The sequence below is a fragment of the Echinops telfairi genome, unplaced genomic scaffold (assembly GCF_000313985.2).
Source record: "Echinops telfairi isolate 266 unplaced genomic scaffold, ASM31398v2 ScPeMD7_7469;HRSCAF=8507_1, whole genome shotgun sequence".
NCBI classification, from domain to species: domain Eukaryota; kingdom Metazoa; phylum Chordata; class Mammalia; order Afrosoricida; family Tenrecidae; genus Echinops; species Echinops telfairi.
In genome coordinates, this window is record NW_022111373.1 from 115,732,946 (window position 1) to 115,748,190 (window position 15,245).

At 40.5% G+C, this 15,245-nt stretch overlaps 1 protein-coding gene across 1 annotated transcript in view; it reads right to left on the minus strand.

Annotated features, from left to right (window-relative positions):
• Nucleotides 1–1,257: 1,257 nt before the first annotated feature.
• The window catches only part of SPEF2 (sperm flagellar 2), a 159,308-nt gene continuing 145,320 nt past the window's right edge, over nucleotides 1,258–15,245 (minus strand). Inside the window, exons 24-27 of the mRNA XM_045285340.1 lie at nucleotides 13,849–14,000; nucleotides 9,034–9,214; nucleotides 4,859–5,009; nucleotides 1,258–1,333 (exon numbers count right to left, since the gene is read on the minus strand). Of these exons, the coding sequence (XP_045141275.1) occupies nucleotides 1,299–1,333; nucleotides 4,859–5,009; nucleotides 9,034–9,214; nucleotides 13,849–14,000 (519 nt within the window). The 3' untranslated portion in view covers nucleotides 1,258–1,298. The remainder of the gene's footprint in view (nucleotides 1,334–4,858; nucleotides 5,010–9,033; nucleotides 9,215–13,848; nucleotides 14,001–15,245) is intronic.

A 15,245-nucleotide genomic window follows, 5' to 3' on the forward strand; every position in this document is an offset into this window, starting at 1 on the left:
TAAAACCTTTCCAAGTTCTCTTGGCGTCTTTTCAAGATCCTGGCAGACAGGCAAATTGGGACTGCTACTGGCGGATGCCAGCCTGTCTGACTATTAAATCTGTGAATCTGTCTGTCAAGTCTAGCGCGGGCCCCTGTATAGTCATATGACAACAATTCAACCAAAGCATTATCCTTTTCTGTTTGCTTTATGATCTATAGACATCGTCTGAGGCAACTGGTGAGATCGTTGTGGGCTATTTTCTTATGGCTCTATTTTTGTACCGAAAACACCATCTTAATTTTCACCCCCTAACTGTTACCTTCAAATTGCAGGGCAGTCAAATGTTCTTCCTTTATTTTGAGTCTCAGTTCATTTCTCCTTTCTATTTCAGCCATTTCCTCTGGGGTTGTGGGTACTACAGGAGAGGTTTCTGCAGCAGGTGGTGATTTGCCTGAAAGGGTAATGAAACATGCTAAGTAAACGGCCAACACATAAGTGCTTGCACACACCATCCTTGGACCAAATGGGTAGAATGTCTATAGAGTTATCCAACCATAGTTATTTGGAAAGTAGAAACCCTGGTTTGTCACAGTGAGTGGTAAAATACTGATAGTCCTACCTTGAGCCTCTCCAGGTGGTATCTTATCTCTAATGAGAGTACCCTGTTTGTTAGAATAAGGGAGAAAGGAGGTAGCAGAAAGTGCAAAGAGAGGGTTATGGAGTTAGCCAAACCCAATGTAGAGTAGATGTCATAAGCCACTGGCAGAAGATGGCTTGTTATGATCAGTTTCTCTCAGGTCCCCACCAGGAAGAAGTCAGAGAGCAGCCCCAGAAAGATATGACCAAAATATGATTCATATTTATGAGCCTGTAGCCTACCTAATTATGTTAATCAGTGCTGCAGTACAAGCACATTAATGATGACATAAGACAGTGGCTCTTAACCTTCCTACTGCTGCGACCCTTTAATACAGTTCCCCATGTTATGGTGACCCCCCACCACCACAAAATTATTTTCATTGCTACATCACAACTGTAATTTTGCTACTGTTATGAATGTGGTGACCCCTGTGAAAGAGTCGTTCGACCCCTCAAAGGGGTCATGACCCACAGGTTGGGAACCGCTGACATAAGAGAATTAGAAAATAAGAACTTGTCAAACATTTGCCTGAGGAGTTGATGTTGGAAATGATCACGAGATGATCCCAGGGGTGAGACCTGGTTTATGACATCCTGGTCAGTTCAACAATATCTTTCTTGAGAGTCTGACTTCAAGGTGTTTGTAATCTTGTGACGAAGACATCAAAGTCCTCACATCAGGAGGGGACGCTAAACAATGATTTTAGGGAACCTATGGGGACAATGGCTAGATTTAATTTTTCTGAGTAGACACTACGAATACGTTTCTACCCAACCTTCGGTGAACCACGCCATGGACTAAGCACCGTGATGATCGTGGAAGCTGACATTGCAGGCAGCCTGGCATTCAGGGACTACAACAGAAGGACTTAACAGAGAGGCGTGGTCTTTGGATCTAGGTGGGGAACCCCCGGCTTGGTTGGTCCAATGGAAAGGGACCCAGCATCAACATATATTTAGTACCTTGATGCCCACCTTACAGTGACATGACAGGTTTTGATCTGCTGGGCAGGGGTCTGCATTCGGAAGAATTGATCCACCTGCCCCCTGGCACCAATTCCCATACAGAGTACAACCCATTGGGAGATCAGACTGTGTAGGGCAACAACTTGTGGGTTGCTGCTCAAGGTGGAAATGTCTGCAGGGCTGATGTTATCAGCTCAATTGCCTTATACCCTAGAGGGAAGATTGACAATGTTGCACTGTTTTGCTTCTATGGTTTTTTGTACTCTGCCTTCAGCTTTTTTATTCCCCCTTAATTTTTTCTCTTTGTTTGCCTGTGTGTTTATTGCTATTATTGGTGGAATTGCTCTTATGGGGTTTTGATTCGGTCATATTATGGCCACCAAAGTAAACGTGAGTCGTGCATATCCCATGGGCATGTAGATGGATTCCAGGCTCCTGCTTATCTCTAGCCTCAATCCAGGAACAGTTAGTTCTGAATACATGGCCCTACTCAATACTCACCTTCATGAAATGATCACTGAAGATATGGGTGCTACAGCAAAGTATGATGACAAAAGTAGATGGTGCCCGGCTATCAATCAGAATAGTGTCTGGGATCTTAAAGGCTTGTACTTAAACAAGCAGCCATCTAACCTCAGAATCAACTAAGTCCACATGGAAGAAGCACATTAGCTTGTGTGAAACAAAAATGACAATAACAAAATTCAAATATGACAAAGGGAAAAGTATCAGAGCTAAAATGATAAACATCTAATTGGGAGACGTCTATGGAGAGCAATGGGAGCCCAAAACCCATCTACGGAGTAACTAATTAAGCCACTGGCAGAACCCTACTAGCCACAGGTAAAGGTGTGGAACTGCCTTACTGTCAGGTCATTGTAATCCTGATTATGCTGGATCAAACTTGATAGTTGGCCAGCTGACCTCCCTTTTGACCCAACCTGAATTTGTTCTAGGTGCATATGAGTGTGTTCCATGACAAAAATTTCTTCCCTGGCTTTTTAAACATTCAGGGTGTGTTTTTCCCCTTACTCATTATTTTTATCTTTATATTATTATTATTTTATCTTCACTGCTTTATTTCTATTTTTTTATTGTTTCTATTGTTTTTTATTGTTTCCCGGTTTGTGAAGCACAGAAGGAGTGGATGCATAGAGACAATAACTGCTGTAAGGGGCTGTAGGGTTAGGATGAAGGTAAAGGGATTTGGGGAGTAAACGAAGGCAGGAAGGGGGAGGACCACTAGAATGGATTGTGATTACACAACTCAGTTTAAAAGTGAGTCAACCGTGGGGGTGGTGGTGGTGGTGGTGGTGATGTTCTAAAATTGTGGCAATGATTGCACAATTCTTCTTGATATGATTGAACCATCAGACTATTGAATTATATGGTATATGGATTAGGTGTCAATAAAAATGAAAAAAAAAATAGACATAAAGGTAAAGAAGTAAATCATGGTAAAATACACTCATTCCAATAATAAATGGATGAAAGAGTTTAATTTCTTTGGATTTCTGTTGTTTACCATCTGTAAAATGAAGGGGTTGGCTATGGTCAGTGATTCCATTGAGGTACACTGAAGTATTTCCCTCCAATGCTGCGTATTCGTTTTATCACTAGCATCCGAGATGTACTAATGTTCTTTGCTGCTGTTCTATTCTCCCCTCTGCTTCAAGTGTCACCAACCTCTCAGTTCCCTTCTTTCCAGCACTTTGTCTCGGTAAACCCCACTATCCGTTCTGTGCTGCACCATTGTTTCGACTCAGCCCACCAAGGAGTTTGATTGCTTCTGGCATACAACATCCGGGAAGCCTTTCTCTATTGCTTCAGCTGGAAGGAAGTGACCTTGCTACCAAGGTCACTTTTACCTTGTTTACTTTCCTATGAAAGAACAATGATTGGTCAAATGTTTATTTCTGACTCTAGAGGGTGGCCACGACTTTTGTTTGTTTTATTGATCTTTGGTAAATGTTACTATTAATATTGGTATTCACTAAGGAGTCTCTTAATGGTTAGTGCCCTCTGCTGCAAAGTGAAAGGCTGGCAGCTCCAGTCCCCTCAGAGGCAGTGGGGGGAAAGGACTCGGGGGTATAGATACCTCTGATAAAGCAGCCACGGAAAGCGCTATGGGACATGAGTCTACTTTGACACACATGGGGCTGCCAAGAGTTGGAGTCCACTCAATGGCGAATGGTGACGATGATTGTGACCTTAGTGCCCATCATAGCGTATCTCACAAAGCAGATTTCTAATGAATACATGCATGGTTGACGAGTGAGGTCCTTTCTTCTCGTCCTTTTCTGCCTCAGGTCACTTCAAAAATGGAACAATGGAAGCATTTAGAAGAGAAGGGAATATATGGGTCAGATCGGTCCCTAAGGTAATTGGGGGTGGAAGAGTCTCTTGATTTGAGCTTTATTTAATTTCTCTTCCACCATGCCTCTAGGCAGAGATGTAGGAGAGAAGCCACCAAGAAAGAATGAATTAAAAAGACTTACTTGCAAATTTCTCTGTGGCAACAAATTTGAACATCATCTTCCAGTTACATGGTCTCAAGTTAGTGTTCCTTTAGCGTGTTCAAAACTATCTTTGAAGTGTGTTCTATCTGGATATACCTAGATATTTGGATATACAAGTTGGGTGGGAGTGATATGCAATATGATTTACCAATTAACATGACAGACTCAGAGAAGCCTGGGCCCTGTATTTCAATGAGGCTGCAAAGGACAGCTGTATCAGTCTGGCAGAAGCAGTGAATTCAGAACCAACTGGAATTCATAAAATGTGGGTATACGGGGACAGGTAAAATATCATGGGTTGAGGCACTGGATAGAAGACTCGAAAGAGGCTTTCAGGAGCCTGATGCAGGACACTGGATTATTGTCACAACTTCAGTGACTGACACACATTCGGAGCAGAGAGGTGAGCTGCTATCTTTGAATAGGGCACGATTGTTTCAACTCTGCCTACCAAGAAGTCTGATTGCTATGCAGTAGTGGATACTGCTTTTGTTTTCTAAGAGGGAGATTACATTTCCAGCAGATATCACCTGTGATTTTTCCCATTCCAGCTATCATTCTGATACACATTTCACAAAATTGGGTCTGTGCTGATTTCTCTTCTTGAGCCATGACTGAACTAGGAAGAACTGGCTTGAAGTCCTGATTTCAACCCTGTGGCTTCTCGGTGGCCCCTGTATTGGGTTAAGTACTTGTTTATACCAAGGTGCCATCAAAGCATCAATGGTGGTGGGTGCTGAAAGCATCTATACCTTTAGGTTTCTTGTCAACAGCTTTTTGTTTCTTGGGTGGTTCCTTTTTGGGTTTTTTGGCCCCACTTGTCTGAGCAGATTTCTCTCTTGCTTCTACTTGCTGGCTTTCTTTTTCTTCCTCCATGAGCTTCTGATGAACTTCAGCAGCTACCTGATTGTGTAATAGCAATCTATCAGTTAATGCAGCATGGGTGAAATATGATAACCACTTAGATTTAGTCATAGCCAGATCTCATTGAAACTTCATTCCCCTGGAAATAACCAGTCTTTACCAGAATCCACAGTCTGATTTATTGCTTAAATGGAAGCTTGGCTCTCTCCCAACATCAGCTTCCCCACAGCCATCTGTGTGAAGGCAGCTCACTCTCTCCCGTCCTGACACAAGACACCCTTGCATTCCCTAATGGCTCCTTGCATTTCCATCAGTGGGTCATAGCTCTGTGGTAATGCAAGCATTCCTCTTTTGAAAGCTCAGATCCATATGGGTTTATTCTCTCTACTTCCCTATGCCAGCGATTCTCAACTATTTTTTTTCGTTATTTACATCTTACAAAGTGTATTGCCTGATCACTCTGTGTCCTGTGAAAATTCTATTCTGCAGATATACTATACTCCTCTTTTATTGACTCGATTATTAGTCAAAATTTTGGACATACGTCAGCAATAAAAAACAAAACCAAAAACTACTACTTGACTATTTTTCACATTAACAATGTACATCTGGCAATAGCAAACATTAGGGTGCAAGGTTAGTTTAGAGTAGTGCTGGCTGTGATAGATGATGGGCCAGGCATCTCAGTGGTTTGGTCTGGACTATGATTTTCATGGCTGGGCTATGATTCTCAGGTATGTGATGATGAAATTTGGCAGTTCTATAAAGATATAGCCACCATTCATCTTGTGATTTGATATGTTATCCAATGGTGCATACTACCTGTATTCACGTAATGACCTGGTCTTTGTAATTTAACCAGGTCATTAAATGAGAAGTCGGTGTGTATATGTTTATGCACTGATGTATATCTGTTCTTCTTATGTAAAAAGAGTAAGATTATTATTATTATTGTCTTGCACTCTTCTTTCGCCAGAACCAATTGTTGCGAGCACATGCTCTATTGAGGAGCCCTGGTGGTGTAGGGGTTACTTCTTGGGCTGCTCACCCCAAAGTCAGCAGTTGGAAATCACTAGCTGCTCTGGGAGAGAAGGATTGAGGCTTCCAAAGCCTGAAAAGATTTACAGTCTCACAAACCCGCAGGGGCGGTGCTGCTTCGTCCTATGGAGTCTGAATATTGCTGCAATTGGCTAGATCACAGTGAGTTTTGCTTTGTATACAATCTATATATATGTGCAAACTGTTAATCCACTAAGCTAAAACTTCATTACAAAACTGATGAAGAAATGAGGGGTTGTGTCCTGGTGTTATTCTGGGTTCATGGAGTGAAGGAACACTAAGAAAAGGAGGTAGATAATAGAGGTGAATGATTGATAGAGGTGAATGATTGATAGAGGTGAAGGATGACTACGTCACAAGTTCTGCCTTTCAGAAGCTTACAGCTCTACAGGTCAAAGAGATAAGTTAATATTGCCTCTGAATTCTCGCCATAGTTGATGTCTCTTGGACCAGCTCGTCATTGTCGCCAACTGCTCTAGGAATGTTTAAAGCTTACCAGGACCTCTAACTGGGCTTTTACAGTGCCCAGAGTCGAGCCCGTCCTGCTTCTTGTATTCTCTGTATTTGTGTCCAGCACGCATGCTAAACTTACAGAGGATGCCCCGAAACGAATGCTTATTAGCTGATGGCATTTCTTTGATAATAATAATCATCCTTTCCGAAAGGTGTCCACACCTGCCCTAATCCCAAGCAGAGCCCGGGAGGGACAGAGAAAGGCTTCCAAGAGGAAACTAGCTTTCTACAAGATGACCTTTTGATTCAAATGGAGCTCGTGTTATATACTAGACTTGCAAGTTCTCGGTAAAGCTGAAGGCAGACTTGTTAACATTCTCTCCTAAATTGCAAGTAATTCATTTTTGAATCAGTGCTTGCAAAACACAAGTTAGCAATTTCCCTTAAAATTGCAGTTTTCGGTTTTGTAAACAACCTTGTGATGGCGATGAGGATGAGGATAATTACCATCATCTTCATTTTGCTGGGCCACCTGCCTCAGAGACCTCTGGGTTTCTTTCAAAAATTAACACAATTCAAAAATACACCCAGCAACGTTGCTTACAAGGTGGGAGAGAAATAATGCCTTGACATTGTGGGTGTAAAACAGCACTTGTTTCTTCTAAATCATTTCATACCTGCTCATTAGAAGAGAGTTTTGTGAGGAATTAAGAGAGAATGCTAATGCTAAATAATTAGCGCTGGGGAAAGCTGCTATGTAGAACAAAACTGAGGTTAAGGTGCCCACATTGAAATTGCACTGTTTTCCTGGCAAAGATGGACAACATCTCTCCTGCTTCATCTGGAATCCAAAGGTCAGGTTACCTGACCACCATAGTCAAAAAGGTCTATTAGAAACTATAAAAGAGGGTAAAAAAATAACCATTAGTAACATCAAATCATTATTTAGTAAGCCTTCCTTCCTCCTCTGCCCTCGAGGAGATGGATTGACATAGTGGCTGCAGTCACGGGCTCAGGAATAGGAACCATTGGGAGGCTGGCCCGTGACTCGGCAGTGGTGTGCAGTCTCCGTGGGTCACAGCAGACTTGAGGGCACCTGACAACCACCCCCTTTCCTTCCCTGTGATTGTGGTATTTTAAATAAAAATTTTTAACTTATCATCTTTATAATTTCTAAAACCTTTCCATATAGCATATTTCTCTTGATCCTTTCACCTTTCAGGAAGGGAGAGCTAGAAGGTTCCCCTCCCTCAGAACAGGGATATGGAAAGGAAGTCCCAGAGAGCTCAGGTGATTTGGCTGAACTCATGTAGCTTCGTCAGGATTGTGTCACCTGTGCTCATGGTGGGCTATGTGACGGTCTTTCGAATACAGCAATATTTGAACACAATCCCATTTTAATGGGCTCGGTAAGAGCTGTAGGTTTTTGAGGGGTTACAGGTAGTTCTGAGGGAAGGAAAGGACTGGGTGAGGAGAAGCAACAGGAGAGAAAGGAGACAGGAGTCTGCTGTGTGAGAGGTCAGAGGCTGAGCGGCCAAGAAAGGAGGCAAGAAATACCAAGGTAGACATTTCTATTGTTTGCTGTGAGCTTTGTGACGCAACCACCCTTCTATCGCTTTTTCACAAACGTTTTTGGGAAGTTGAAACTCCTTTCTGTCTGAAGGGGCTATTTGGAGCAATTGCAAAGATGACTTCCTCCAGAACAAATACATATGCCAGTTGGCAGACTCCATATCAGGAGGATAAACCGTGGTGTTCTAGTTAAACTCTATTTGTCTGTTGTGTGGGGTGAACCCCTCAGCTTGGGTTACATAACCCTTTGGGTTATAGACAAGCTCCTTATAGGCAGGGACAGTGTCTCTTCACCTCCCAAGGAGTGTGTGGTCAGTGAAAAAGGCATGCACTTTGAAGTTATATGGACCTATGTTCAATTCCCATCTGATGGGTGAGCGTGGGCGATTTCCTTCACCACTCCAAACCCTTGGTTAGCCACTGGAAAGAACAGACAAATACATACCTCATGGACAACTTAAATAACAGAGAGGCCTAGAGGGCCAATGTGTGATTTCTTTTGCTCGGCCCAGAACTTTTGCAATCTGTTTTCACTGAGACTTCTCATCTCATATTTGAAAATAAAAATCTGGATGTCTAGTGTTTTTTTGGGGAAAAATAGAAGCCATAGTCACACTGGACCTCGTTCTCAGATGGCAAAGATGACCTGGGCGGAGTACCATTTACTCCTTTAGAAAAAAGGGGTGTAAGCTATTGTCTTATGCTTGGCCAACCTCATCCAAGTTCTCTGGGAGACTCTCTTGGCCCCTGTACTTTGAACCCAAGACCAGCATAGAAAATACTCTTAAGTGTTGGTTCACTCCTTTTTTAAAATCACGTATTTGTTCATTGAATTATTGCTTTCAGAAAAAAAATTTGAAGGTTTAGATTTATGTGATGCCTACAGGTATTTTACAAATTTCCCATTTGATAGCATATTGGCAACATTGGAATTTATGGATGGGCATTACATAAAGGAAATGTAATAAGCACTTCTTACCATGCTGGATATTGTTGAAGAAGCCTGCTGCCAGGTGTCCATTACCAACTTCTCATCTGCTTCAAGGTTCAACTCTATATTTTCTAGTGAGCTATCGATCTTTCCCTTCAGTATGGTTTTTCCTTTTGTTTTGGACATTGCTGCTTCTGGAGAAATGGCTATTCGAGGGACTAGAGGAATTCTTGGGGGTGAGGTGAGGGGGAACAAACAAGCAAAAAAAGAAAAATACAGATTTTATATATTTGTGACCCGGTTACTTTGTGATTTTTTTCCCCTGGAAGAACTGTTTAAATGGAGAAAAGAACATTAAGTAAAATATTCCATTTTTGTATTATCAAGCCTGATGAATAGGAGAAAATTAGAATAAACAATAACAACAAAATGCGATTTCTGGGTTTTCTCTCTGAAATTATGAGGCAGCGGGGGCTGGCGGGGAGGGGGGGGGGAGAATGGTGATTTTGGAAAAATAATGCAATTTTGGAATGTATCCAGGACATCAACTTCTGATCAGGAATAAATCAGTCAAGAAATACCAAACCCAATAAAGCTAAGCGACTCTTGAATACGATGACTTGTCTCCGTTGACGTCATGGAGCGGACAGTTAGAAGCAGGCAATGGCGTGGGCGAGGTCTAAAAGAAGGTAGCCCACCCAATGAAGAGTCCAGCATGGGTGATGAATATGCCCAACGAAGCACTGCTCTGTGTTGGATCAGCAAACTTAAGGCTGCCAATTTCCTTCTCTTAACCACAATGCACATTTCTGAGCTGTCCCCCCTGGTCTTGTTTACCTCGTCTGAAAGGTCAACAAAAGAAGGCACATATACAAGATGAAAACTTAATGTGACTGGGATTCATCTGCAGTGACAGGAAGTGCCAAGAGCTCTCATCGTGGGGCCGACAGAGGAGTTCCAAGGATGACTTTGTTAAAAAATTGGGGAGTCCAAGCCAAGCTCATTGCCATCCAGTCGATACCTCCTCACGGGGACTCTACAGGACTTGTTAAATGGCTCCATAGGGTTTCTGAGACTGGAAATCTTCACTGTCGCATATGGCTTTAGCTTTTTCCCCTCAAAGTGATTGGTGGGTTTGAACCACCGATCTTGCTGTTTGGTTCCATAATCTCAAGGTGTTGGGAAGAAGAGCAGGGATTTGGAAAGCTGGTTTGTGCTCTAGCAAATAATTAGTTTGGGCTTGTTGTGAAGTATCAAACAAGGTTTCTTGAACTTGGCATTCTGATTCTTAGAGTGCTTACAATTCTGACAGTGGATCATGCCTATAAAGCAATTTGTTGAGCATTCACTCCCTATACGTCTACCCACAAGAATGCATTTGGTTTCAATAATCAGACAATGCTCATTCATAGTCACTCCTAATTGACTGTGACTTTTGTATCCATTTAGTTAACGCTAAAATTGAGTGACCATCTCTTAAGATTTGTTACTGTCCATTATCTATCTCTCCACACCTTGTTCTAGAGGGCAGCGTATCATTTAGAAAAACATAATGTGGTTCGTTTACCAGAACTCAGTTCCTCCTGGCATAATACAAATATAGTAATAGGGATAATGAAAATGATGATGAAGATGAAATGATATAGGATTGTTGGGAGAAATAAAAATAGATAAGACATATAACAATGTTTAACATACTGCTTATTTCCCTCTATATGTTAAAGAGACTGTGGTAGATGGATTGGTTGGGAGATCATTTGACTGATGACACCACAACAGTGATTTGAGGTTGAGATGGGCACAGAGTGTTTTTTGCAGAAAGTAAGAACTAGCTGTTCTTTTGTCCACTTCATTCTAACCCACACTAATAGCTTTGCCATTGTGCCTGTCTTGCTATTATTTACTAAGGACAGAATGCTCTGCTATGCTAGACATTGCAAGTTGGCCTCTTTTCATGGATATATTGCTCATATTGCCTTTGGAATTAAGTGGTTTTTAAAAAAGTTTTCTTCCAGTAGCTTACTGAGTTAAACATGTCTCTTGTGGTTTTCTCTCTTTCTTCTTCTTCTTTTTTTTTCTCCTTTCCTTCTTCTTCCAAGAGGGTGTGCCTTTTCACTCTTGTGTCTTCTTGCCTACATACAAGGCTCTAAAAGGAGCATAATGGAACTTGGGGGGAGAGGCCATCTCAAATCCCTTTTTAAAATAAGGAAGGGTAAGATAAAGCAGAAGCATGCAATACTCATAATTCAAATATTACATAAAATAAGAATAGCTTATTAGATTGTGCTATAATAAAAATATGATAGATAATTTTAGTTTTCGTTAAGTTGATTGCAACTCAGAGTAACCCCATGTGTCACAGAGCAGAACTTCTCGGGTTCTAGGGTTTTCTTGGCTGTAATCTTAACAGAAGTTAATTCCCAGTCCCCGACTTCTAGGGTACCATAGTCGCACCAGATTCGTAGCTACTAGACAAAAGGTTGGCAGGTTGAACACATTCGGAGGTGCCTTAGAAGACAGGCCTGGAGATTTCCTTCCAAGAGGTCTTGGCATTTGCACAATCTAGCAAAAACCATTTGGGCCATCTAAATCTACTGTCATCAAGTCAATTCCAACTCATGACCACCCTACAAATGGTTTGTGAGGCTGTGTCTATTTCTGGGACCGGATAGAACTATCTAGGGAGCTTATAATAAGAACAACAACGACAACAAAAACTCACTGCCCTCAAGTTCATTCTGACGCATAGATACCTGATAGAGCAGAATATATTAGAGCAGAACAGAACTGCTTGTTAAAAATTTCCAAGACTGTCAAACATTATGGGAGTAGAAAGCCTTTTGGAGTTGTTTGAAAATGGTTCACTTGTTTGTCACTAAAGACTTCTGTTTTATTTTTCCTCCCTTTTTGTGGGAGCAAACAAAAAGCCCTATTATAGAGGAATGAATAAACAAACTCTGGCACATGCATCCGATGGAATATCATGCATCAATTAAAAAAACAATGCAACTCTCTTAAACAATACAAGACGTGGATAAAGCTAGAAAGCATTATCAGTTGATCTTGCAAAGATAAATATTTAATAACACCATTATTATAAGGAAAAACAAAGAAAATGAAGCATAATTTACACACCCAAAGACAAGACTTTGATGACTACCAGAGAGACCAGGGACAGGGTTGGCACAGGGAGAGGGAAGGGATATGGAGGAGGGAGGACAGAAGGCAGGGAAGGAAGAGAACCACAAAATGGAGGTTTAACAGGATATTGTTGTTGATTTCATTTCTTGACATGGACTGTGTAAATAGACACAGTGTTTTTCTTTAAAAATTAAAAAAAATATTCCTCCAGATTCTGTAGCCCTTAAACCTAACTAGTGGTCTGAGTGGCCAGAACAACAAGGGAGCAAACAGCGTTCTCCTTCTCCCTTGGAGCATCTTGTGGGGCTCAAACTACTGACCGTATGGATAATGGCCCAATGCCTAGCCTCCGCTTCCAAGGGCTCCTACAACAACAATAATAATACCAGCCGATTGTAGAGTGTGGAGACTTGATCTCATGTCTTCTGATTATTCGAGGGTTTTATTTTCTCTACTGAAGAGCAAGTCTAATGTTCAGATAAGGAAACTATGGCTTAAGAGACTTAAGTGATTTGCTAAACAGAAAAATAGTCTTAATTCACTTACAGATTGCTTGTAAATAATAGACCCAGGGTGCGTCCTGGCTTATCTGTCCTCAAAACATGCTTGCTACTTTCTCACCTATTTCTTGCCTGAATGGACTGAGCAAAATTATAAAATGGGCACAACTTCTAATACAAAACACAGCTTCTCTCTTTAGAAATATAAAATTCATAGTCAGTGCTTTACTTATTAATTAAAAAATCTAATTTCTTCCTGTCCCCCCTCTTCATAGCTATACTTTCTTGTTTCTTCATGGCTGCTTACTGATAATGAGAGAATATTTTAATTCTTAATTGTATTAATTAATTTATTGCTTAATATTACTTATTTTTAATGCATTTATTAAATTTAAAATATTTATTATCTCAATTCTTATATTCTAGCTCTCTTTTTAATGCTTCATAGTGGGAAACCACATTGGATTACCATCAGCTCCAGTGCACCCCCAGCTCGCTCTCCGTGACTTACAGATGTTTCTGTATTGTTGGCGGCACCTCAGTGTTCTTCCCTCACTCTCCGCTCCTGTGTCTATGAGAGAAGTTATCCGCACACTTTGACACTGGACAGGGCTGTTTGCCTGAAACTGTAATTTTTCTTTTATTCTCACCATCAATGGCATTTTCTTTCTACCAGGATTTTTCTGCTAAGACATTCATATTAATGCTGGTAATAAAATAGTAATACTTGGGCTTCATAAAGTCATAAAATCACATGACTCGGTCTTTATGGAATCTCAATTTCCTCACTTGTAAAAGAAGACTCATATCTCTCCAATTTCATTTATGTAATGTGATATATATACACGTCTATAGCCACACGCACATACTAAGCTACAAAGAGCTGCTTGAAATCTTTCATAAAACTGATATAAGCTTATAGATCTTTACCAAAAATACTTGGAACCAAAAATATTTGCACATTCAAGATTTATAAATACCATCTATTGCCTATTATCTTTAGAGGATCCTGTGAAAGCACTCAACAATAAACTATTTTATGTCTCTGTAGGAAATTGGGTAAATGTTCACTGTAAATCAGATACACCTACATTGAACTTACATTTTATAAAACTTTTTAGAGATTTATTGGATTTTTCTATATGAGTTTTATCAGTGACATTCGATTTTAAAATCATAAACTTTATGTTCATAGCAATTAAAATGGAGTATGATAGCTTACTTAACTTGGCTTTCTGAAATGTCTTTATTGTCCAGTTGGACCAATGGGACTCGAGTGAACTTCTTATTGTCTTCTATTGGCATTTTGTTTTCCATTGCTCTGTAATAGTCTTGAAGGAGTCTCTTTGTATCTTGGAAACGGTTCATTTCTGCCTTTAAGAGAAAATGTGACGGTTAATATTGAAGAAAGAACAAGCTGATCTTCATGTATTACCTGTGTAAGAGTCTTCAATCAATATTTTAAAAGCACTTAGATTGAAAATAATTTTGTGAAGTTAAGAAAGAGAATCAGACACAAGTGGTTATTTAAAATCAATAAAAATTAAGATAACCAGGGCCTTTATCTACTCTGTTCATATATGCTTGCTTCCATTTCAAGTCAGAAGATAACATTTCTACTACTCAGTATTATTGACAAAGTTTCAACACCATATCTGAAGTAGTGCACATTATTCATTATTTTGGTACTAGAATTTCTTCCTGGATCCTATGGTCAATCAGCTCACACACCAGCAAACATCAGATGGCATTCGATGTCATAGATGACATATCAGTTGATTTTGGTGATACACAAAATACCTAAGGCTCATTCTGTGTTCTTTGGTGACATGCTTTTAGGTGTGGTCCAGTCAACACAGATTCATAGCAAGCCTGTATACAACAGAATGAAATACTGACTGGTCCTTTGCCAAACTCACAATTGCTATAATACTTGAGCCCATGGTTACAACGATGGCATCAATCCATCTTGACAAGGACCCATCTCTTTTTAGATGACGCTCTACTTTACCAAGCAAGAAGTGCTTTTGTAGGGACTGGTTTCTCCTGAGAAAGGAGAAAACCAAAGGACACGAGGCAAAGTTGTCTCTTCTAAGAGCATTCTGGCCGTACTTCTGACAAAGACAGATTTGTTTTGTTCTTCTGGCAGTCCATGGTCCTTTTAGTAGTCTGCACCAATATCTGAATTCTAAGGCATCAGTCCTTCTGCTATCTTCTTTATTGACTGTCTATTTTTCTTATGCCTACAAGTAGATTGAAAAAGCATGGTTTGGGTTGGATGCATTTTAGTCCTCAAAGTGACCTATTTGCTCTTCAATACTTGAAATAAGCCATGTGCAGCAGCTAAACCTCCTTTGGTTTCTTGACGGCTGCTTCTATGAGCATTGATTGTGGACCCAAGTAAAATGAAATCCTTGATAACGTCTATCTTTTATCTGTTTATCATGCTATTACTTATAGTTACCAATTTTGTTGAGGTGTAATGTTGAGGTGTAAGCCATACCGAAGAATGTATATTCTTATATTTATCAATGGGTGCTTCAAATCTTCTTCACTTTAAGCAAGCAAGGTTCTGTAGTCTGCGTAGCTTGTTGTCAATTAGCCTTCTGCTAATCATGG